This window comes from Scardinius erythrophthalmus (assembly GCF_964197995.2).
Source record: "Scardinius erythrophthalmus genome assembly, chromosome: 18".
Classification (NCBI taxonomy): Eukaryota; Metazoa; Chordata; class Actinopteri; order Cypriniformes; family Leuciscidae; genus Scardinius; species Scardinius erythrophthalmus.
The window spans coordinates 12,267,745-12,291,640 of record NC_138238.1 but is presented as its reverse complement, the minus strand read 5'-3'; the positions used below and the strand labels follow the sequence as shown (position 1 = coordinate 12,291,640).

General features: G+C 35.4%; 3 protein-coding genes across 3 annotated transcripts; 2 read left to right on the top strand and 1 right to left on the bottom strand.

The window, feature by feature from the left end:
• Positions 1-37: 37 nt before the first annotated feature.
• On the bottom strand, positions 38-9,502 carry cd37 (CD37 molecule). Its single transcript, XM_081392231.1, has 11 exons — positions 9,317-9,502; positions 7,367-7,434; positions 7,125-7,188; positions 6,894-7,024; positions 6,579-6,653; positions 6,273-6,380; positions 4,492-4,671; positions 4,320-4,403; positions 1,663-2,804; positions 469-600; positions 38-283 (listed from the first exon to the last, which is right to left on the bottom strand). The coding sequence occupies exons 2-9, from the start codon at positions 7,430-7,432 to the stop codon at positions 2,733-2,735; spliced, it is 780 nt and encodes a 259-aa protein (XP_081248357.1). The 5' UTR covers positions 7,433-7,434; positions 9,317-9,502; the 3' UTR covers positions 38-283; positions 469-600; positions 1,663-2,732.
• A 1,274-nt stretch (positions 9,503-10,776) lies between these two features.
• gall (galanin-like) lies at positions 10,777-13,143 on the top strand (the record flags this gene model as incomplete). The annotated part of the gene is made up of 5 exons (XM_081392732.1): positions 10,777-10,860; positions 10,943-10,997; positions 11,103-11,192; positions 11,382-11,435; positions 13,115-13,143. 5 exons carry the CDS (start codon positions 10,777-10,779, stop codon positions 13,141-13,143), a joined length of 312 nt encoding a protein of 103 aa, XP_081248858.1.
• A 2,600-nt stretch (positions 13,144-15,743) lies between these two features.
• On the top strand, positions 15,744-21,338 carry valopb (vertebrate ancient long opsin b; the record flags this gene model as incomplete). The annotated part of the gene is made up of 5 exons (XM_081392230.1): positions 15,744-16,113; positions 16,697-16,907; positions 17,720-17,837; positions 18,038-18,277; positions 21,078-21,338. 5 exons carry the CDS (start codon positions 15,744-15,746, stop codon positions 21,336-21,338), a joined length of 1,200 nt encoding a protein of 399 aa, XP_081248356.1.
• Positions 21,339-23,896: the final 2,558 nt, after the last annotated feature.

Sequence of the window (23,896 nt, the reverse complement as noted above, 5' to 3'; positions counted from 1 at the left end):
CTGTTTTTTTCGCTGGTCAGAATTTATTTCTTTATAATATATCTAATGGCATATATACTGTATATAATATATAGTATATTAAAGATCATTAATATCTATGCTAGCTGTATATTTTGAGCATTTTAAGTATAGCATAAGATAATCACAGACCAAATTGTGTAAAATATATATGCTGAGAGAGCAGATCAGTTGCAGAGGTCTGTTGTGCAGCAGCTTATCTCCACCTGAGGAGGCACATTTGCTACACACTCCTTAGCTTTGGCACATCTGCGCACCTCACCGTCTACAAAAAGAAATACACACAATAGCTTTCACAAAAGGCTTGGGTTGAAAATAATACTGTCAGTAGACTTCCATCAGTTTATCATTAAGAGCCCCCTGTATCTCAGGTTTGAACATGAACTGTAATCTGCAGTATGGCACTATCCTATGTTTTAGCAGCTGATAAAATGAATATGGTCAACTCACAGGCTGGAGTGTGCATTTTGATCCTAATGCAGGAATCGAGACCACTGCTGCATTCTCTCTCCTCTATCTCATCACAGTCGGGATTCGTTTGGTCGATCTTGTTGCAGTAGTTGCACTTCAGTGCCTGTGCAACTAATAGGATCACAATTTTAAAATGTATCTTTGTTATCATTGTGATGGGAAAAATGTTGTGTGCTGAATTCATTGCAAAAAAACTTCTGCCAAAAACAAATAAACAAAAAACGGCTAAGCCAAAAATGATTAAATATTTAGTGACCTTTTAAAGGTCTTAACCATTTTAATCACAAATCACTGGTCAGGAAATTAGCAAGAATTGTACAAATACTGTAGATAAAGTAACTTAGAATAGCCTTCCCTAACTTGCAGACAGCTTTTTACTGGAAGACGAGTCAGTGTTGTTCCACTCACTGTTAATGGCTTCAAACAGTTCAGTAGTTGAAAAATGTCTCCCAGTTCTAAATCTGGACTCTGAACAGGACAAAAAATGAGCCTGATGGACTTGTTCTAAAGCTCCCGGTTGTCTTTGCAATGTGGGCAGGAGCATTGTCTTAAAATAACATCTGATCCTCATTCCTCCTTATAAAACAACTTTTTTTATTTATAGGAAGCAATCATGCAATATTCTCATGAACTCCAAAGCATTAAATGTCTTTTCACAGTAAAGGAGCTCACCAATACCACTCGCTTAAAAGGCTCCTCACACAATAACACCTCTCCGTCCATGCTTCACTTGGGTAGAAATGCATTTATCATTATATTTCTCACCAGATTTTCGAAGACACCGTTCTGGAGCATCACCATGCAACTCGTGTTTCATTGAGATTTATCACTCCACACTAAATTCCCATATTCTGCTAAAAACATGATGTTTTGAGGCTTTTTAAGTAATGCATTTGCTTAAATTTTGCTTATTTCCTGATCAATAATTTGTATAGATCTTAATCAAAATTGATTAAGAGCTTAGTGTTTAGCCACTTTATGGAAATCATATACATATGCGTGTGTGTGTTTTTTAATGAAAGAATGTCTATATGTAAATGATGTTTTATCTAGTGTATATTATTAACATATTTAAATATTACCTGTTACCTAATATTATAAAAAGCACAACCAGTTTACTGTAATTGAGAAATCTGGAGAACAATGATCTGAAAACAGTCAAAATGCACTCACCACAGAGGCCACCTAAAATCATGATCAGAACCAATGTGTGGGATCCCATCTTTCTTTCTTTATTAAACTGGCATAAATGAATGATAATGAGTTATTAAAAACAAAAACATAAATAAATGTAAAATCAATATATTTATTTATGCATTAAGACTAAAATTACTGTAATATCTGATAAAATATCTTTCTTACCTTCTTAGTCTATAGTGTTGCTCAAGAATTAATCAAGGAGATGAATACAGCTTGTATATATATATGTGACACCTGATAACAAGTGTCCTCCTCCCTGCCCTAACAATAACTTGCTATGGGGTATAACATGTCCTATGTACCATTTAGATCCTCAGTTTAAATAAACACATAAATGCAGTCGTTATGACAATAAATGAAAATCAACTGTATAATATAATATAATGTTTTATTTCTTTTAGCAACAGCAGTTTTATTACAATTACCCTGTGTATTTGGATATTTAATTTACTTAAATTTAAATGTAGGCTATTTTAAAGATTTTTTTTATTGATTATTTTGTAATACTGGTTGTCATCTTACAGAAAACAGCATATAATTAAGAAAGATTTGAGTTTTAATATTTTAGATATGAAAGACATGAATTATGAGAACACAGAACAGTATCTCACACATTGAATCAGTATTGAGGTCATTTGCTTTGTGTGCACAACAATAGTGAAATATAACACTGTCACACCCTAATGTTCCATGTCCTTTCTTACCCAATGGCTAAACTGAACAAATGAGAAAATTCAAAGTCACATGCACAAATTCTGAGAATGAAATGAAAGTTTATAACATTTAAAAATTATAAGAACAGGTTCAAATGAATCTGACTTTTCATAAACAATAATAATAATAAAAAAGTATAACATCTGAATAACAAGGAAAATCAACAATTGACTGTCTTACAGGATAAAAAAAAAAGAATCTGTATAAAACAATCAAATACCGTACAGAAAAATAATAATCTCATTTAAAAAGACATCAACAAAACATCAAATTTATGAATGAGAGAAAATGAACACTTGACGTTTTCCCCCTCACTGATCCTGGTCATCTTATTTGAAAACTGTGTTGTAATCCACAGAACCCTGTTTAAACAGACACATCGAAAGGACCATACCACATATCTGCAAAAAAGAAAGAAAGATATTTTTCATAAATGAACCATCCATGGTTCAACCATTCAGTTAACCATTAATCATTTAGGCCTGATATCTAAGTATGACAATGCCCTAAATTAACGATTTCGGTCAAACATTGCATATTCAAATGCTCGGAGTCTGGGATCAAGGATGCATGAATCTTAAAACAATACACTATTATAACAACACAAACAACATATACCTTGCCAGTATTCCACAGTGAAATCTCTGTGAGGGAAGATACAATTAAAAGTGACCACTGAGACCTTTGTACAATCATATTCTGTTACTCTAAGCTCACAAAACAAATTCACAAAGTCACACAAAACAAAGTCACTGAGCTCGCATAAACAAAGTCAATCCTGTTAATTAGTTGCTATGTCATTTCCACAACAAGTAGTCTCATGCATTAACTATAACAAAACCTATTACACAGCACTCTAGAATGCTCGATTCTGATCAATCGCAGCATTCAGTGGCAGGAAATTTCTTAATATAGCCTACACCATCGTCCATAGCAGCTCAGCAGCAGTAACTCATATTAAGGTGCGATCACAGTCATGTCAACAGGAATCCATTTCATGCAGGGCAAAAGTTCTGTTGTTCATATGAATGCGCCGCACTGAATGCAATTCGGTGTGAGCTGTGCTTCATACATTGAGAATACAAAATGGATCTTTTTTACCCATGAAATTCCACTAATTTGATCACTCTCTGTTTATTTCAAACAAATGCAACTAACGCAATCTTGAGACGTAACAGTTAGGAACTTCATTTTAAAATAACTGTATAATTCATTGCAGTGTTCGTCTAGTAGGCCAACTGAGGTTCACATTGTAGTGTACTTTTTTCCCATAATGAAAGATTTAAGATAATAATTTTTAATCAATATTTCATGTCCATGCATTTTATATTTGCGAGGAGCTGTGTAATAAGTGTTATGTTTACTCAGTATTTCGTTATTGCAAAATAAACCAATTAAGGCTGGAATACACTGTATTCAGAACGACTTGAAAGTCTGGTAATCTGGCTTCTGATGCTCGTCGTTTAGTGTATGAAGTCCAGTTTTTCTCTGTAACCATTTACAAAGTTGGCACGTGTATGACGCCTATTGTTTTAAAATTGGTGTAGTGTATTCCAGCCTTTATGGGTGATACAAGTGCCGACTGTACATTATTCCTCCATGCAAAAATGAAGCACTCAACCACACCACACTAGTCACAAACAGAGACCTGGACAGCTGAACATGGCTGCCATGTGACTTTCTAGGGCAGCAACGGTGTGTGCGATTAAGACAACAGTAAGATACGAGGCAAATCCACTGTAGACACTATGAGACAAATGGCCAGAGGTGGTAATTAAAACATTCAGAAATTACACCATCAATTCCTCCCATTACACTTAATTTATTCTCATTAACACTAAGTTTGGACAGTGAAAGCTTGTACTTATTTGCATTATCTGAATTGGGTTTAATATGTTTGGTGACAGCTTGTTTACCTCCACCAGAGAAATGGCCAAAATAACCACCGAAATTAAGAGGTTATTTTCTTTCAGCCAATTTGTAATATGGTCTTTGCAACCCTTTGAGAGAGAGAAAAGAGGTACAATTTAATTCATTTTGTTGGAACACAATTTATAAAATGATTACAGGGCAGAACTGAAACCGTACCTGCTCATAAATCCTGCATGATGTGTGATTTGAAATGGAAACATCTTGACAATTTGTGTGACATGATTTTGAAGCTTGGGTTTCTTTCGTCGCATTGACAGTGGCATTGGCTGCGTAGAAGCAGGAGCAAGGTATAGAATCCCCCCAGTCTGCTTTCCCATTCCAACCACAGCATTTTTTCTGCAGAGATAATAATGGAGGTGATATTTTGTTTCAAACTTCCCAATGTAATTGTCAAAGTTTGCTTTCAAGTTCTACTGATATCATGGCATATACCAGGCATGTAGCATGATTTATGCATTATACACGTGGCATGTATTATGTTGATAATTGTATCAAGAGCTTTACTTTAGAAGTATTGCATCTTCATGAAAGCTACTTTGTCAAACACCTTCTCTTAAAATGTTTTAAGCTGAATGGAATGTCCTATTATCCAAAACTGGGCCGAAACTGTCCGTATCCCTGTATAGGCTATACACAGGGAAAAAATATTTTTGCTGCTTGTTCAACTAATTAAAATGAGCTAAAGCAAAACAATTGCTTGATTTCATTCTGTTTAGCCCACTTACATATGTAAGATCAATTTGTGTAAAATCAATGCATAATCTTTGAAGCATTTAAGGGTTAGTTTACCCCAAAATGAAAATGTTGTCATTAATTACTCACCCTCATGTCGTTCCATCTCTTTAATGAAATATGAAAGCTTTCTATTCCTCCGCTACAGTAGGCCACTACCATTTCCAAGCCCCAGAAATGTAAAGTAAGTCATGATTCCAGTCATTTAACCTCAATTTTATGAACGAGAGTGCTTTATTTGTGCAAAAAAAAAACATAATTTAACACTTTATTTACAAAATATCTCAAACACGTGTTCAACATGCGTCAACACAACACGCGTGCGCGTTCACGAGAGCACCACGACGCATGCGTATCGTGTTGACGCGTTATGTTTTTTGCACAAACGAAGCACTGACATGGCTTCATAAAATTTAAGTTAAACCATAGACTGTAAAAAAAATAGGGTTAAACCACTGGAGTCACATGGATTACTTGAATGATGTATTTACTACCTTTGTAAGGCTTAAAAGTGGTAGTTTAATTTGATAATACTTTACTACATTTCTGGGCCTTGAGAGAGGTAGTTGCGTAGGCTGTCAATGGAGGGACAGAAATCTCTTAGATTTCATTCAGATTATCTTTATTTGTGTTCTAAAGTTGAACGAAAGTCTTACAGGTTTGGAACGACATGAGGGTGAGTAATTAATGACAGAATTAAAAATTTTGGGTGAACTAACCCTTTAACTGAAACTGCATGGGTTGATCTTTAGTTCCCAGCATGCTTTGCATAGGACTGGATTGGGAGAGTGTTGAAATTAAGTGTTATTTTATGCAGTTTTGAGTAAAGGCAAAGATTTGTTCATGTTTAATGTTCATGTTATGTTGTACATTTAAAAGAGTTTCTGAAGTTGGAAGGTTTTGGTTACCATTGTGCTGAAGAGTAAAGCTTGTGAATAGGCCTAAAATGTCTGGTGTTTGTTGTTAGGCTACAATTAGTGCACACAGCTGTGATAATGTCAGTTAAGTGACAAACTATAACTGCCTAAAATTAAGATAAAATTAGAAAAAAAGTACTTATTCAGTTTGTTACTTGTATATTACTTAAATCCATGTGTAAAATATACTTGAAAAATTGATTGCAAATACAAAATTTGGGTCAATTTTACATCTTGTTTTCTCATATATAGTTTTCTTTTTGTTGTGTACTGTACTGTTTCTCTCACCTCCTTCTGAATGTACTGTACAGTCTCGTTAAAACCCTGGAGACTGGAGTCATTCCCTCCAAATGACTTTATTAGTCCAGGAGTATGCGTATCTAGTAAACGGTCCAACTGATTAAGGGGGACAAGTTAAAGATGTTTTGGTCATGATTTTAAGTATTAGCTTCAGACATATAACATTTCAAAAACAGAAATCAATCAAACTGATTAAAAACTTGACACCAAAAAGGATTATTTATATGTGCTAGATCTGTATAAAAAGCCCAATGCCAAACTGGGTGGGACTGCAGATCTGCATGCTTGAGTTACCTCAGTGTTCTGGGTGTAGAAAAGAACCCCACCCACTATCTGAGCCGCAAGAAGAACTGTGAGCAGGATGAAATACTGTAGATAAATAAAGGTTATTTTAATACTGTTACAGCTCAGTGGAGCAGATCAACTTACTGCTGCATTACAAACACCAGTACCAGGAACATGCACAATTCTCAAGAGGTTGGTGACTATACTAGACTCTTAACATTTTAGGAGTTGTCCTAACAAGCGTATGCTAAATGGCGCAAATCTCAAATCAGTCACATCAATGGCTTTTGAATCCCATCAAGTTTTGTTTTTCTGAAAACTCACAATTGCCAGCAGGCATTTGACAGTCTTCAGAGAACCCAGACATCCTATGAAGCCTAGTACCATGGTCACAGAGCCACTGATGATCAGCAAGTAGGAGAAGTGAGAGATGGAAATGTAGGAAGGAGGGGGAACTGTAGAAAAACATTGAAACAAATGCTTTAGTTTGCAATAGACGAAAAATCCAAATAGCACTGTCTGTGATTTCCATACACAAATACATATAAAACTTACTGAAAATGTTGGTCTCTGAAAATTTTACCCATAGTCCCAAAGATAAGAGGAGGGATCCTAAGAGCTAGATGAGAAAACCACAGTCCAACAGCAATCTGACATGTACATTGTATATAATGTTTTGCCTTGTTAATCCAAAAAAGGAACATATATTATACAGTAGGCTAAATGACTGCAAGGAAAGTGCTGTTATATTTTTATATTCATTTCATTTTGGGTCTTAGGACTAATATGCAACTTACAAAGAATATCAAGTTGAAGAGAAAGAGGAAGTATTTGGTGAGACTGAGACAGAACTCAGATGCCATATCTGTAAGCACAAAATCACAAATAAATGAATTATTGAAATCATCTACTGAGAACCATTGAAAACAATATATAGAGACGGGATGAGATGTCAAAAAGAGATGCAGAACATATGCACTATGTTACACTTTTATTGCTCACAGAACTAAGAATCAAGTTGGTTTCACACAGTTCAGTACTTTTTTCTTTAAGAACAAGTGTGTGCAACGTGATCTCATGAGAATACGTGTGTATTTTTACGTAAAGTGTAGTTCTATCACACTTACATCTACTTACGTTTTATACACACAGAAACATATAAAACGTCAAATATTTACGTATTGACAGCACAAAAACGTAAATTATTTACGTATCCAACTCTACCGACGTACAAATTTGTACGTATTCCTATTTATGCATATTAAAATCATAGCTTAAATGTTTTGACTCTATTGCATTCAATTGTCTTATCAATTACGTTTTCAGTCGAATTTATTAAATGCAGTTTAGGCCTAACTTACCCAAGAAATAATAACATTTCACTCTGCTCCTGCCTTGGTCGGTTTAAAAAAGACTACACTTTAAAACCTTTAAAATACCTTCTTTAATCGTTTAAGTTAACCATTTTGTAATATTCAGTTTATTTACCGTGAGACACAGAAGCGTTACGACATGTTTTACGGCAGTGATATCAAACGCTCATTGGCTCTCACCTGTTTGTCACAGATTGCGACATGCCGTGGTTTTCAGTCGATAAACTACATTTGAAATGGAGAAGCGCGCGCGCCTTCACACATTTTCATGGATTAATAACTTAAATTCTGCTCTGTACCTCATTCAAAACTATTATATACTGACAGAGAGGACTGCGACTGCAACACATCGTCATGTAAACGACTTTGGGTTAGTTACCGGTTTTGACATTTTCGCAATAAATAAATTATTGTGATTACACCTAAGTTATGTTATTTTTCTTCATAATTGTAGCCTATGTAGTTTTTAGAAAAGGTTATGGGTAGGTTTAGGGGTAGGAGTAGGATTAGCTGCTCAAAATATCTTTTAATGCTATTTTGTTAATAAAATTGCCATTTCCCTACACATCTCTAAATTACGTTTTATCCTTTTTATATTCTGTATAAAATGGGTAACTTATGTTTAGGTTTGGGAGTAAGGGTGGGGTCTTCCATTTATCTATAAAACGGTAAAAGGTAAATTATACAGATATCTTTATGATATGAAATATTCGTAAATATTTAACGTATTGTAGCTGTAAAATCGTAATAATGTTACGTTTAATTGTTTCAGATACGTCCATATCATACGTTTCAGCATCTATCCAAACGTACAAAAAGTACGTTTGCTATCTTTGAAAATTACGTATTAATACCTACGTGTTCTATGTGTTTTCGTAGGCTGTTTATATGGATTTGCTGCTTTACAAAAACAGAACAGGGTACAGGAAGTGTCTGCACTCTCGTATTTCCTTGCCTTTGGTAACGAAACCAAAGATATCGTTTTACACAGGCATGCATTAACTATTCAAGGACTAGCTAATACATGGGACAAAAGTGCTTTGTTTGCTGTTATGAACATTTGAGAATATATCCTTCGGGGTTTAGGTAAATTCAGTTTTTTTAGGACTAGGCTACATCATGTTAGACGGTTCAAACAGCCAGTGATATATTTGTATTTATAAAGTTTAAACAACAGAAACAATTATTGTTAACATTTATGCAATAAAATCTCTTTTTTTATATATATATAAAGAAAATAGTATCTCAGATAAACAACGTTTACATAATCACCATCTAATTGGAATTTATCAAAACATTTTAATGATTTGACTGATGTCTTATAATGCTTTAGAATAAATGGTTTCACCAAATAAATAAAGATGTAAAACTTACCTTAAACAAACTGGGCAAAGTCAGTAAGATTACACGCTGGGAAAATAAAACGTGGCGGCCTCACTCGAGATCATGTGAAAAATAAATTTTGCATATGTAAGGTTTAATTCTGATTCGCTGTATTGCTTGAGAGCGCATGCCTGTGAGCAAAGCATGACTGACTTCTTCAGTAGAAAGCAGGTGTATAAAGAACACCCACCATAAATAAAATATCAGCCCTAGTCACAGACTCTTTTACATCCACTTACTTCTCTGAATTATCAGCATTTTATTTAAAATATGTAAATTATTTGTCATGCCCCATCACATTTTGTGATGTTTTCATGTTTTACACAGTCTGCAATATTTAGAAAATATAATTGAGTTGACTTTTAGAAAAAAGCAACACTAAATTAAGTTTCATTTGTTTTCATCTAACTATTCCCACATGCATTGTGATTTCGAAATCGAGAGGAGTCGAAAGAAATGACCTCAGATACAAGAGCATACCTGCTCTTAACAGTAGACGAGTGCATGGAAATAAAACAGGGGCAGAGATCGAGGTTAATTCATCTGAGGTCACTGTAATGCCTCCCACAGGAGACTGAAATTTCAGCTCTCATTCCCTGTTTCAACAAGCTTCCTCATCGGCCTGTTCCCCCTCCCAAATACAGCTTTAGCACAATTAGTGGTAGATAATTAGGTGGAATGTTTTAGGGCTTCCCTGTTAATGGATAGAACGGGACAGAAGGTGCTGTAATTATATCGAGGGCAAAGTGCTGTTATTAAATGGAGGAAAGCAACATGGTTTGAAATGGATTTCAATATTACCTCATGTGATCAGATACACAAGATAGATAGGTAGATTGCACCATTCCTTCTCTCTCCCTCCTGTACTGTATAACCTTGCTAACAGTCTGATTAATTCCGTCTCATCATTCTCTGTCCTTCCTCCCTCTCCCGTCTCTGTAAACAGCACCAGTAATTATGAGAAATGAACATTGTACTAATAGAGTTTCATTATGTTAATATGCTGTATGCTGCTGGGTGTATAAAAGACAGACTGTCCCTCATTCAGACACACACCTGCAGCAACCCTGTTATTTGAAGGTTATACAGGCTCATTTCCCATCCCTGGAATTCTGTTTTTAATTTATTAATATTAAACAGCAACTGTTCTCTTAGAAGGTAAGGATTATTTGTGTTGTGGGTGTTTGTGTTTTAACCACTGTACTGTTTTCAGGATTGTGTCTTAAATGTTCCTCATAGAATAAGGTAAAGTAAAATCTTTATTTTTATTTAAACATTTATAAAACATCACCTAAGTAAAAAGTAAGCTCAGTCAGTCTTGCTATTACACATTGGTAAACAACTAACACTACCTGCATACAACAGCAATAATTAAAATAATTTTTCCCCTTCTTTTTTCCAAATAACATGTTTTTGTTTTACAATGCTTGGATGTTTGTTTTTTTATACAGATGCAGACGAATTGTGCTCTACTCTGTATCTCACTCTGTGTATTTACTGCACATCTCTCAATGATCCATGGCATGACCCTCACGGTACATCTTCTATTGCCTCTTCTCTATCTGAACTAGATTGTTTTTTCATCGTCTCTTTTATGGGTCTCTGTTAATCCCACAGAATCCAGAGAAAAAAGGCTGGACTCTACACAGTGCTGGTTACCTACTAGGACCTTGTAAGTGCATTGCATTCAAACAGTTTGACAGAGCTTTGTTCAAATGTGTATTTTAACTAACGTTACATTTAATATTGCTATAATTTTGTGGTTCTCCTCTTGCAGATGCTCACAGAAGTCTTAATGTAAGACACAGAGCTATGGGCAAAAAAGACATGTGGAACGAGAGTTCAAGCGTGCCAACATCTTCATACAGTCAGTCCTTAAAGCATTTATTATTTTTATTATTAATAGACAACCTTAAAGTGACAAGTGGTATTAAGGAATAATCTGAAATATTATTATATTCCTATTTATTTTCCATCCTGTTCCATTCTTAAATGTTATTCTTCTTTGTAAAATAATATTTTTTCTAAAGTAGTCCCATTTTTTCCTATTCCATAGATGATTCTTATCTTCACTCACTGCTGGGTCATCTTGCATATCTGCGGTTAAAAGGTGAATTACATAATAGTTTAATTGATTAGTTTAACAAATCTGATTCTAGTCAAGTAAAGTATATTTTTCTCTTTCAGAAATGGGAATGACTGAAGATTTTAGTGGCTCTTTAATTAATGGCCATATGAAGCAATAACAGAAATATCCCTGTTTAACTGTTTTTCAACAGTTGCCCTCTAATAATGTTTTGCGTTTCATCCTTTTTATTATTATTTATTATGTATTAACAACTAGTTAAAAATGGTCAAATGCACAGGATTAATAGGCTAATCTGATTTGGCTCATCTCACCACTTTAACCAGAACCATTGTTGGTGCATAATTTCCTGCTTCAGAGTTCAAATAAAGCAATTCATGACAAATGTTTTAAAAGCTCTTTATGTTTATTTCATATAAAAAGTAAATTGAGGTAGCTAATCTGGGAGAAGCAATTCACTGTAAAAAGAAAAAGAAAAAAAAGCTGCTGCCTTAATTTTTTAAGTACAATCACCTTGGATGTTTAAGTCAGTTCAACTTAAATGGCATTAAACTGACTTAAAAATGAAAAACTGATAAAAAAAAGGTAGAAAATTGCTTAACTTATTTTGATGATTTAATGTAAGCAATGAGCATTTTAATAACATGTCATAACTTATTGATTATATAATTTTTACAGTGTTGTGTTGGTGATTAAGAGGTGAAAACTATAATGAAACCTGTTGATTTTACCATTGCCACTTACAAATACACATTTTTAAACAAATAGCAAACTAGCTCGCTGATTCCAATAAGCATTTTAAGACTTAACACAGAGAAAGAATAATAATAATAAAAAAATGGGTAACACTTTATTTTACGGTGTCCTTGTTTCATTATGTTACATGTACTTACCGTAGTAATAACAGTAAATTATGCATAATTACATGAAACTAACCCTCAACCAAATCCTAATCCTACCCTAACCCTACATTTAGTTGCTTAATATTACTTAGTACTTAAATATATAGTTTCACTGTAACAATGACCCCTAAAATAAAGTGTAACCAAAAAATGAAACGTTCAAAGGCTAGTGGGAGTGTATATATTTCTATGAAGTGTAATAAAGTGACATTGGGTCAAGATTCATTTAAGACAAGATTTCTTGGATATGTGTGCAATGTGTTTTGAATGTCATTTCTCTTCAGTCGAAATGTAGCATAATAATGTAAGGTAGAATCAAAGATTTAACACTTGGCGCCATATTGTGGCAGAAAAAGGAAATTGCATGGATTAGAAACGATTTTTACTCAGTAATTGCTGGTAAATTTCACTGCTAGTTACCCATTGAATTAAACGTGAAATTTTGAAGTGCATTTTGAAAATGACATTTTGACACATTACCTGAAATAATTGATGCCTAATGCATCCATGTTTTTTTTATCAAGATAAGTTTTAGGTTAAAATCTATATGAATACACAATAGTGGTGTGGTGTAAATTACTTTTTCAAATGCAAACTTTCATATAATATGAGGTCATAAATCTCATGCTTAATACTAAATAATAATAAATGCTAAAAATAGTTGTAGATGGAGTATAGCATGTCACACTGTGTGTATTTATATGCTACTAAAGTGAAAAACAACACCTAAAATGTTTCACAAATTGCAATGTATATTATTAAGATTAAATCTATAAGCCATCTCTGACGTTGTTGTAACAGAGAGACATCAGAAGAAAGCTGGAGGCTGAAAGAGGCAGATGGGAATGGGGTGATTTAGGGCTTGGGGGGCAGATGGGGTCCATGGAAGGATGGCTGCCTACTTCCACATGGTGATTATAACAACATCTGAGCTTTTCCAGGAACTATTTTAAACATTATGCCTCTGCTAAATATGCTCTATCCCATCAATCCAATGCTAAGGCTTTTACCACTCATAATAAATGGAGTTTTCTAAAATAGCGTATTACTCCATATTTCTGTGGTCAAAGAAATAATTGATTTGGTGATTGAGACAACAGGAATTCACAAGATAATGAGATTTTGTGAGATTCAATCAGTTGTCTTCCTAAGATGAGCTGACATTTTTCATCTTTATGGTAGAAAGGCCAGCCAACTGTGGATTGTACGTGTAATAGTTCTGTAGTGGAAAAGGTTGACTGACAATCACTGTGTTTACAGAAATTCTTGCACTCAGCTCACTCATAGCTCCAATATGAGCTCAATAATGCTCAATAAATGTCGCTTGGATTTGTAAAGGTTATATTTGACTTATGCAATACCAGGTGTCTGCATTAAGCTGCAATTGTTTTGTTTATTTTTTGACAACTGCAAAGTTATAAAATTAGCAGACCACTTGTCATAAATGCCACAAATGACAAAAAAACAAACAAGAAAAAGGTAAGAACATGAAAGACAATAAGTGAGTAGTAAATAACTCAGGTCAATTCCAGACATCACAATAATCCATTAACCAGAGGGTCACGGTAATGCCGTGATTTAAAAGCGCAGGTAATAATTAGGCCATTCTTATATGACGGACAGCCTGTCATCTGCAGCGCTGAGCCAGAATACTGATAAGAAGGTCCAGGGTAAATGAAAATGTTTAACTGCTCAGCAGGACTAGGGTCATTTTAATGCCAATGCTACCAAGCATATGAAAGAGTCTGCAGCTGTGAAAAAAAAAAAAAAAAATCAGACGGCTTTTTTTGACGTGTCCCATTATGCTGTGAAAGGTCGAGTGAGCCGTATGACTCAAATAGGAATGTCAACTAATCGACTAGGCACAAACCGAAATTAGTGCCACTGGAAATCAAAAAAGTTGATGACTGTGGCAGACACACACACACACACACACACACACACACACACACACACACACACACACACACACACACACACACACACACACACACACACACACACACACACACACACACACACAATCTATCCTCAAAGAGAATGATCCATACTCAAAGATTCCTTGCACTGGAACCTACTCAAGTTAATTGAATTTGCTCAAGATCAACTGACCTTTCATTACAGAATAGCAATTAGGATAAGTTGAACTCCTTTATTTCCCATCATGCCTGTGGTTCTGTGAAATGTAAATCAAAATTTGCTGTTGTTGATCGATCCTCATAAGATGCATAAATTGCTTACATGTGCAAGGGCAGTGCGTGGTAGTGTGTTGTAATGTCTGAACAAATGTCTCAGTTTCTTTGCATTTCCTATTTGCTTAATTATTTCTCCTTTGGAAAGCTGCACAGGTAATCATGCCGTTTAATCTTGTAGCGGATGAATCACTCCTGGTATTTTTTCCTCTTGTCAGTTTGAGGCAGGAGACATTTCAGACATTATCTGTGGAAGAAGATCATGTCTAAAATCTAAAATTGATCTTTTGCTCAACATTACTTTTTTTAAGGAAAACTTTGCATTAAGAATAATCATCAGTGCTGAATTTTGATGTATGCAATAGCCTCACTGCCAGCAATCTGTTTAGTTTAATTGTGCACTTTTTCCATTTATTGGCCTATTTATCTGGCTTTATTTTAGTTCCCAGTGTTTTTTTATTTGCCAGTGGATTTGGACTCTATACTGCCACCTATTTTATAGAGCAGGACATTCCCATCAGACAGATGCATATGAAGTGAAGTGCATATGATGCATACCCCATTTTTGCAGCTTTTTAATGAGACAGCTGGTCATGTGATATAACTATGGCGGTGCCCATGAGAAAAACCCACTCCATGTAGAAAAAAAAAAAGCATTTTCCTCTAGCTTTTTTAGCTTTTTCTAAAATACCGATATGTCTGGAGACCTCATCTCGTGTGAATGTGTATCATTTAAGTGATAGTTACGTATGTGGAAAACTTTTTTTATTGGGTGAAAAACCCCGACTGCGTTCAGCTTTAAGAGAGTAAAGCGCGTGACGCCGCTCTGAAATGTCTCAGTTAACTTGGAAAAGGGCTTTTCTCATTACCTCGAGGGATTGAGATGGCCATGCCGACGGACTGTAGGCTATATAAAGGAGAACAGCACGAACATGCCTATGCTCAGCCGTGGACGGAAAGCGAGCGGACCTGTGACGTTTCAGTGCAACCTTTAGGCAAAGGCGCTCTTCTTTTTAAGGACTGCTTTCTCCTCAAGTGGATTGTTGTACAAGAAAATATTGTTGTATTTTCGAAATTAAAAGCATTAAGAAACCGTATACCATCCATTTTTCAATTATACAGGTGTGTTTCTGCACATTCTGTGTCGGTTAGTAGCCTATAAAAACACCTGTCTTGGACTTTCAAGAAGCTTCCAAGTGACTATTTAATGAACTTTTCTTGATCGTTTTCCCCCCTCAATGTCAGCCATAAACGCTGTCATGGAATCGTTTGTGTCTTCAGTCACCGAGTCCACCGACATCACCCCACCGGACGATCCGTTCACGGGTCCCATCAAGTCTATTGCGCCCTGGAATTACACTTTCCTCGCCTGTCTCATGTTCATAGTGACTTCACTGTCTCTAACAGAGAACTTCACCGTTATGTTCGTGACGTTTAGATACAAACAGTTAAGGAAACCGTTGAATTACATCATTGTTAATTTATCTGTTGCGGATTTTTTAGTTTCACTGACAGGAGGCACTATAAGTTTTTTAACTAACGCACGAGGCTACTTCTTCCTGGGTGTCTGGGCGTGTGTGCTGGAGGGATTCGCTGTCACTTTTTTCGGTGAGTTATTATAACTGTACCAAGACGTGTAACATTTATTCCTTTAGTTTAAACGAAATATGAATTATTTTGTGTTACTAAAACCATTTATTGCATTTTTTAGTCATTTAAGTAGCCTATATTTACTTAGCCCATTTGTAGCCTTATTCCTTTGCTAGTAGCCACTCCCTGTGACAATAAGTTATTGTTATTAGTAATAAATTGCATTTTTTAATTGAATTCTGTTGTAGTATGTATTCCACTTTTTGCTAGTGCATATTCGAGTTTTATTCATTGAATATTACTATTATTTCTTATTCACTGCTTACCAGAAACTCTCCCAATAGATTTATTAGTAACCAACTTGTCACTGTTGGGCTAGCAAAGACTAGAAAAATTTGTAGGATATGTAAAGAATAAGTAATAGTTACTTATTGAATAGATACTAGTCACTTTTTTTTTTTTTGCATATTGTTTATCATTTATATTACCATGGCTTTACTACAAATATGTTAAAATCTCCCATGATACTCATTGTTTGTGTGTGACGTAATTGCTTTTCTGAAGAGTAAACAGTACATGGGTGTACTTTCTTGCTTTCTAGGGATTGTGGCTTTGTGGTCTTTAGCAATCTTGGCATTCGAGCGTTTTTTTGTGATCTGTCGTCCTCTGAAAAATGTCCGTCTGGGAGGCAAGCATGCAGCTATGGGTCTTATTTTTGTTTGGACCTTCTCTTTCATCTGGACAATCCCACCAGTTCTGGGTTGGAACAGTTATACAGTCAGCAAAATTGGCACTACCTGTGAACCCAACTGGTGAGCACAAAATACAATTTCACTGAATGTCCCTTCCTTCATTCACTCTAATTATCCAGTATTTGTTCTTCTAAGACTCACACTCACAGTCTTTCAAACTCTGTCTGTGTTTCACTGTCATGCGCATGTATTAACAGAACAACATCCAAAGTGATACAATATTACATTATTGATGAATACCAAATTGCACATTTTCCAGAAAGTAGCATAATTTGGAATCAAACAAGTAGCTGGAGTCAAGGCCTCTTCCTGTGTGTTATATTATGACAGAATAAAAGAAACCACTTATAACCCCAAGGCTCATGCCATGCAGCCATCAGTTGAAAAATTGCTTTCAAGAGACTGGTGGCTTGGCCTTGGCCTTGGAACACAAACAGTGCAAAAACATTTGAATAGGGAATGCGCACTGACACATAGATGGGGGAATATTTTTTACCATTGTCGGGCATAGTTGCATCCACATTGATGTTCAACATTAAGAGTAATGTAGTTTCTGCAGTTGAGATCTCTGACAGCAAAGCAGTGAATGTAACGTTTTAAATTCTGGTTTCTATTTATTCTCAAGTGATCCAAATTTTGGCACTGCCTTGAGCTTGCAGTGGGAGCTTAGTACTCAATTGTTCTCTTGCAATGTTTTTTTGGACAAACAAAGCACTCAACAAAACATATTATGCAAGTGTCTAACATACATTTGTGCACAACTGATTACCTAAGCATTCTTATCCACACTAATTTTTTGTGCTCAAAGTACCTGCTAGATGTCATGTAGGTAAGACTGAGGAGGTCTAAAGTCTCTGTTTTCCTCCTTTAAGGTACTCAACTGATTACTATGACCATACCTACATCATCACCTTTTTCACTACATGTTTTATCCTTCCTCTTGGCGTGATCATTATCTCCTATGGTAAACTTATGCAGAAGCTCAGAAAGGTTGGTCAAATACTCATATCTTGATTTTCATTACTTGCTTCATAGCAAATCTTTAGATGTAAATGAATAAAGAGCAAAATAAAACTAGCAAAAAACTAAAAGCCTTTTGAGATTCTGTTTGGTTGTGTATTGTAATTAACATTTGATTTGAACTTACTCTTGGACTGTAATTAACCTTAGAACTTTATTATGTCTAATAGGTATCGAACACTCATGGAAGGCTGGGTAGTGCGCGTAAGCCTGACCGAGAGGTGGCGAGGATGGTCATTATAATGATAGTTGCATATATGGTTGGATGGACGCCTTATGCAGCATTTTCAATTATTGTCACAGCCTGTCCCACAATTTATATTGATCCTCGCCTGGGCTCAATACCGGCCTTCTTCTCAAAGACTGCAGCTGTATACAATCCCATCATCTATGTCTTCATGAATAAGCAGGTACATCTTTACCATTTGTCATCCTTATCTGGCATTTTCAGATCACCTACTCATCTTATAAAAACAATACTTCTGAGTTTAGGGTGTCGTGCTGAGAAAAAAAACAAAGATGATTTTATATTTTATACATTAAAAATCAATTTCTGGTGTTTTATCCCATCGATCAATAAAGGAAGAAAAGCATGGAAAAGCAAAGGCAATGCATCTTAGCACTATGGGAATGTTGTGATTAATGGTTATTATAGCTATCCTGTCGGAATTCAGTATTCTTTTCAATAAAAGTCATAGAATGAGCATAGAATGAGAAACGTTTTTCCCCTCCATTATATGTCAGGGACAAATGACAGACATCTAATGCTCTTTACTCTTGACAGTGTTGGTTAAGGAGATTCAGTTTTTTCTTACTTCAAAAAAAATTACATTTTTAAAAGTTCAAATCCACAGAGGTAGAGTGGTCCATGTATACCCAATGAAAAATGTATCATATCTCTAATGTTGGTTTAAGCCTCTTGACTATTTCCAACTGAATGATATTCTGCATTCTCAGTGGATTCTTGCGTAATTAGTGATTCAGTCTGCACTGTTGCTCCATGATATCCCATTATTTTTTGAACATGGTTGTAGAGGGAAATTTCTCCTCAGTATCCCTGTAGTGTGTCGTTTGATGTAAAGAATGAAGCAATGATCTTTTGCAGTCATGTGACACTGATGACCACCCCTAGGATGTGGGTCCCAGGTGGTTTGGAGCGGAGGCTGCTGGACCCCTTGAGCTGTGCACATCTTCCAGAACTAACCCAGGTCCTTCCCAGCTGTTCCCAGAATAAATTCAGAGCAAGGGTCACAGCCAGGGTCGCAAATTTCTCTGATGTGTGAGAGAGAGACAGACTACATTATAGAGAGACGAGAACAAACACTTGAGATTAAGAATATTGATGGTTTCTTTACCCATATAGCATTGGTAATGCTGCCTTGTATCACAAGTGTGAAAGTTTGCTGTTATTTGGCGTATTCAGTGAGGATGCAAAGTTTACTGTCAGTCTGTCTTTTCTGAAATGGATCATATATTGATTTGAGAAATCTGAACTAGAACATTTGCTGCTAGATTTAATTGTCTTTTTTTAATTGTTCTGGTAACACTAATATACGGCTACATTTGTACAATTTATGTTAGCTAATGCATTATGCGCTTTGAACTAACAATGAACAACACTTTTTCAGAATTGATTCATCTTTTAATGTTAATTTATGAATATACTGCTGTTTGTATTTTTCATAAAACACTGTTAATTTATGTAAAAAAAAAAAATCTTAAAAGAGATATTGTAGAATTCAGAAGCCCTTTTTTATTAGCGAAACTGCTGGCCATTAAGTGAACTGCTGCCAGCAACTTATTGCTCGTGCTCGCACTTGTGGACACATAACGTACACGTCACAGCATAGTTCTTTTTCGTTCTTTGGTTAGGACTAAAAGGAAGTTGGAATTACCGTTTCAGCGATATACCGTTAGTGAACATCCAATGCCGTCCACGCTGCTGAGAGCGACATTTAGATGAATATGTACACTGTAAAAAAAAGTTGCTGCCTTAAATTAAGTACATTCAACTTGGATGTTTAAATCAACTTAAAATGTTTAAGTTAAAAAACATTAAACTGGCTTCAAAAAATTAGTTTAATCTTGTATAACTTTTCTTAACTTAGTTAAAGCAATGTAAAAACTTATGTTGTCATAACTTATTGATCATATAATTTTTTATAGTGTAAATATGTGCTGTGTGCTTTACTCTCATTAAAAAAATAAACACACAACAAAAATGTCAGTGGTGAGAAAACAGCAGTTACGAAAGCATCTGATAATAGTGATGTGGATATGTTTGCACCACTATCATGTCGACAGTTAAAATGATACTATTACGATAGTTTGAATTTGAATATGTGAGACTAAACTATAGATCTGGCTATGTGAGATCAATCCCTAATCTCTAAGAATTAATCCCTTTTCTTTGCATGACACTTTGACATTGCAGTACACACTGGCTTTTTCGGCATTATCCCGAACATTGTATAAGCATTCACTTAATGTGTCAGAGAATGGAAGAGAGGCTCTCGGGAACGCACGTAAACGTCACATCCTTTTGATTTTCCTAGGGAAATGTACCTAGTCCTTTGCATAAAAATCAGTCTACAGGCTGTCAGAGAAGGTATCGTTTTTTTAACTTTTGATACAAGCTGTTCACACATTGACAATAAAAAAGCGAATAATACAGGCTATAGCCCCTTTAAATGAAATAAAAAATATATTATTTATAAATGAACATTATTTTAGACTAATAAACACTGTAAAAGTATTGTTATAAGCAGGTAAAGCTTTCTGTGACTTTCCATTTGAGATGCAGTTTGTCTTAGTATGTTCTGTCTGTATTGTTCTGTAAATGTATCCCCACTGTAGTGGCTCTCTGCATTACAAATTTGTCAGAGAGAGGCAGTAGCTGGTATTATAATTACCCAGGGTACCTCATTTTCATCCAGTCCAACCAAAACCTTGAGGAAATGAATATATTTACTTCCCATGACCTTATCTGCTTTAATTAAGGCCAAAATGTCCTTGTTTTACATAGAATACATCTTGCTTAATGACCTTTTCCTTGTTTCAATGCAGAGGTTGTGCAAAGGGCTAACTGCTAAAAACAAATGGTGTCACAGAGACAGAAAACATTAATCAAAGCATTATAACGAGCATAATTAATAGCAAAATTAAAGTCATGATCCTTATAAATGTTCAATCTAATGCTTTTTCTCTCAGTTCAGGAAGTGTCTGATCCAGATGTTTGGAGGAAATGTCGCCAGTCTGGATTCCACCAATGTGAACCAGACATCAGACAAAGGGGGCATCACTGACACAGCAGACAGTCAAGTTGGAGAGATGTCCACCATTGCTGTTCGTGTGCCCATGTCCATGTGCAACACGGAGAAGTGTAAGGATGAAGAGGAGGAGCCGGAGCAGAGTGGGAATGGAGGTCCAAACCAGCTCCCTTTATCAGATAGTCAAGTATGTCCTTTGTAGAGAAGGACTAGTCTGACTGAATAAATGTATACCTTTATTGTCTCCATCCAGTAGTCTAACCTGTTGTCTAACTAAAGCATAAATCCTGCAGTCATTACCTTTATTGGAATGCATATGTTAGAATGTATGGTTTGTGTTTTCATATGTTCTTGGTTGTTGTTCGTATTTTTTATGTTGTGGCGATTTGCAGTCTTGGCATATATGTTCTTGTCAGTATCGCATTATTACCTAACATGAAGGAGGCAGGCAATACATTTCTGTAAAGTCCTCTTTTCAGATCTGGCATACTCTCCTCTCACTATATTGCTGATTGCACACTAGTATCAGTGCAGATGTAGTGTTTTTTTTTTTAAAATGGCAATAATATTGCAATAACTTTCAGTTTCAGAGTTGCTTAAGTAGATTTTATATTAAAATTCAGACTATATTGAGGTCAAAATACAGACTCTCACTTAATAATCATTAATAGTCGACTTAAAGAGTTTGGTTCAAAAATCAGAAGATAAAGTGATCGGTTGAACAATACAAACTGAAGACAAATGCAAGACATGGCGCTGGAACATGGAACATGAACGCAGGGTTCTCAGCGCTTTTATGAGACGAGCTCAGGCAAAAAAAAACCTGGAATTAACAGAAATAGCCAAACAGCAGAATTAAAATCTGCTGTTTTTGAAAGTCTAAATATAAAATAAAAAAATTATTTAAATAAATTAAAAATCGCCCTAGCTTTAGCTAATCGTCTCTGACATTCTGCCGATACAAAGGTTGCTGCTCTCCCTGGCATTGGGGTGTCCAATCCTGCTCCTGGAAGGCCACTGTCCTGCAAAGTTCAGCTCCAACCCCAATTAAACACATCTGAACCAGCTAATCAGGGTATAACTAGGCATACTAGATCTTCCAGACAGGTGAGTTAAGGCGAGTTGGAGCTAAACTCTGCTGGAACGTGGCCCTCCGGGAGCAGGTTTGGACACCCCTGGTCTAGTGCATGTTTACATAGAAAAATGATTTAATAACGCGTGTACACGACTCAGAATCGAACATACTGCTGTATTTGATATCATAATTAATTTAGTGAAATAACAGGTCAGACATGACTGGTTTGGCAGCGTATCTGCTTTGCAATACAGTAATAAACCATGCAATTAATGTCCTCATCTCATGAAATTAGATTCTTGTCTGTTGTTGCATTTTGCAGTCTTGTTTTGAGAGGTTTAATGAAGCAAAAATGTTTATTATAAATTGTATTTGTTTAGCCTATACTGTATACTTTGATATATGAGTGCTTGTGAGTTTGAGTGAACAGTCTGGATGTCTTAGTCTATAATGTTTGGTGTTTCCTCACGGTTTCTGTCCAAAATGAATATTGATATTAATGTTTGTCTGTGGCATGCCAGTGAATGCTTTACTTATGTATTTATTTGTCAATGTCTTGGATTACAAAAATCACGTTTCTTATTTTTAAAAACATGTCAGCATTGTAGAACATATACGTAATAAAACAACCTGCAATAAGAGTGGTCACACTACTTATGAAAGTTCAACACGGAGGCACATTGTGAATCCGAATATCAAAATCGTATATTGCAAATCCAGTGTGTTTATTACATCACACAGAGAACCTGAAATAACACAGAATCTGGATTGAGATATGAGGTTCCCTTAAGCTCAGAAGCACTCTTTCAGCATTGCCCTGGTAAATGAAAACATCTGAATTCAATTTCTCCTGGCCATGGTTTGTGTGTTACACCCTGGCGAGAGGCACATAGTATCAGAGTACAAAAGAAGAATATCAACGGAGGGATTTCACTCGTAAATTGAAAAGTCAGAAGGTAAACAATTTCCGCCTGGAATGTTTGACAACATTTTCAAGGTTCTTTGCATCATGAATATTTCTCAAGCACGCTTAAAATTAAAGGTCCAGAAGGTTTTCACAGTGATGCCATAGAAGAGCAATTTTTGGTTCACCAAAGAACCTTTCAGTGAACAGTTCTTAAAAGAACCATTTTTTTTTCTTGGTGTGAAGAACATTTAAAAAATCTAAAGAAGTATTCCACAATAAAGAACCTTTTGTGGAATGGAAAGGTTCTATGTTGCAACAAAGACAGTGTTTTCAGAGCTTATGGTAAAATAAGGAAGGTAATTTAGAATAGTTGAATTAAATTGAATAATTTTAGCAATTACAACCGCAATGCTTTCAAATTAATTTTAATGGTGGATACTACATCATACAGCAGATGAAAGTGGCACTTAAGCAAAGATGCCTTCTGAACAAAATGTGTTACTTTCCCCTGAAACATTTCCAGTCATTCCAAGGCATTCAGTTGGACTTAAGAATTGTATTCCTACAATTCTGTGTGATCAATGACAATTACAAAAGCCTTAAGATTAAAGTAGATGGGTTTAAAGGATGACTTTTTTTCCTATGTGTACCAGTAATGTATCCATTAAAATAGCTCATGCTGTGTGAATGCATCATGCATTTTTATAAATGGCATATACATCCAGGACATGAATGTCAGTATCTTCAGGGAACATGCCATGTGTTTTTGTGTGTTAAA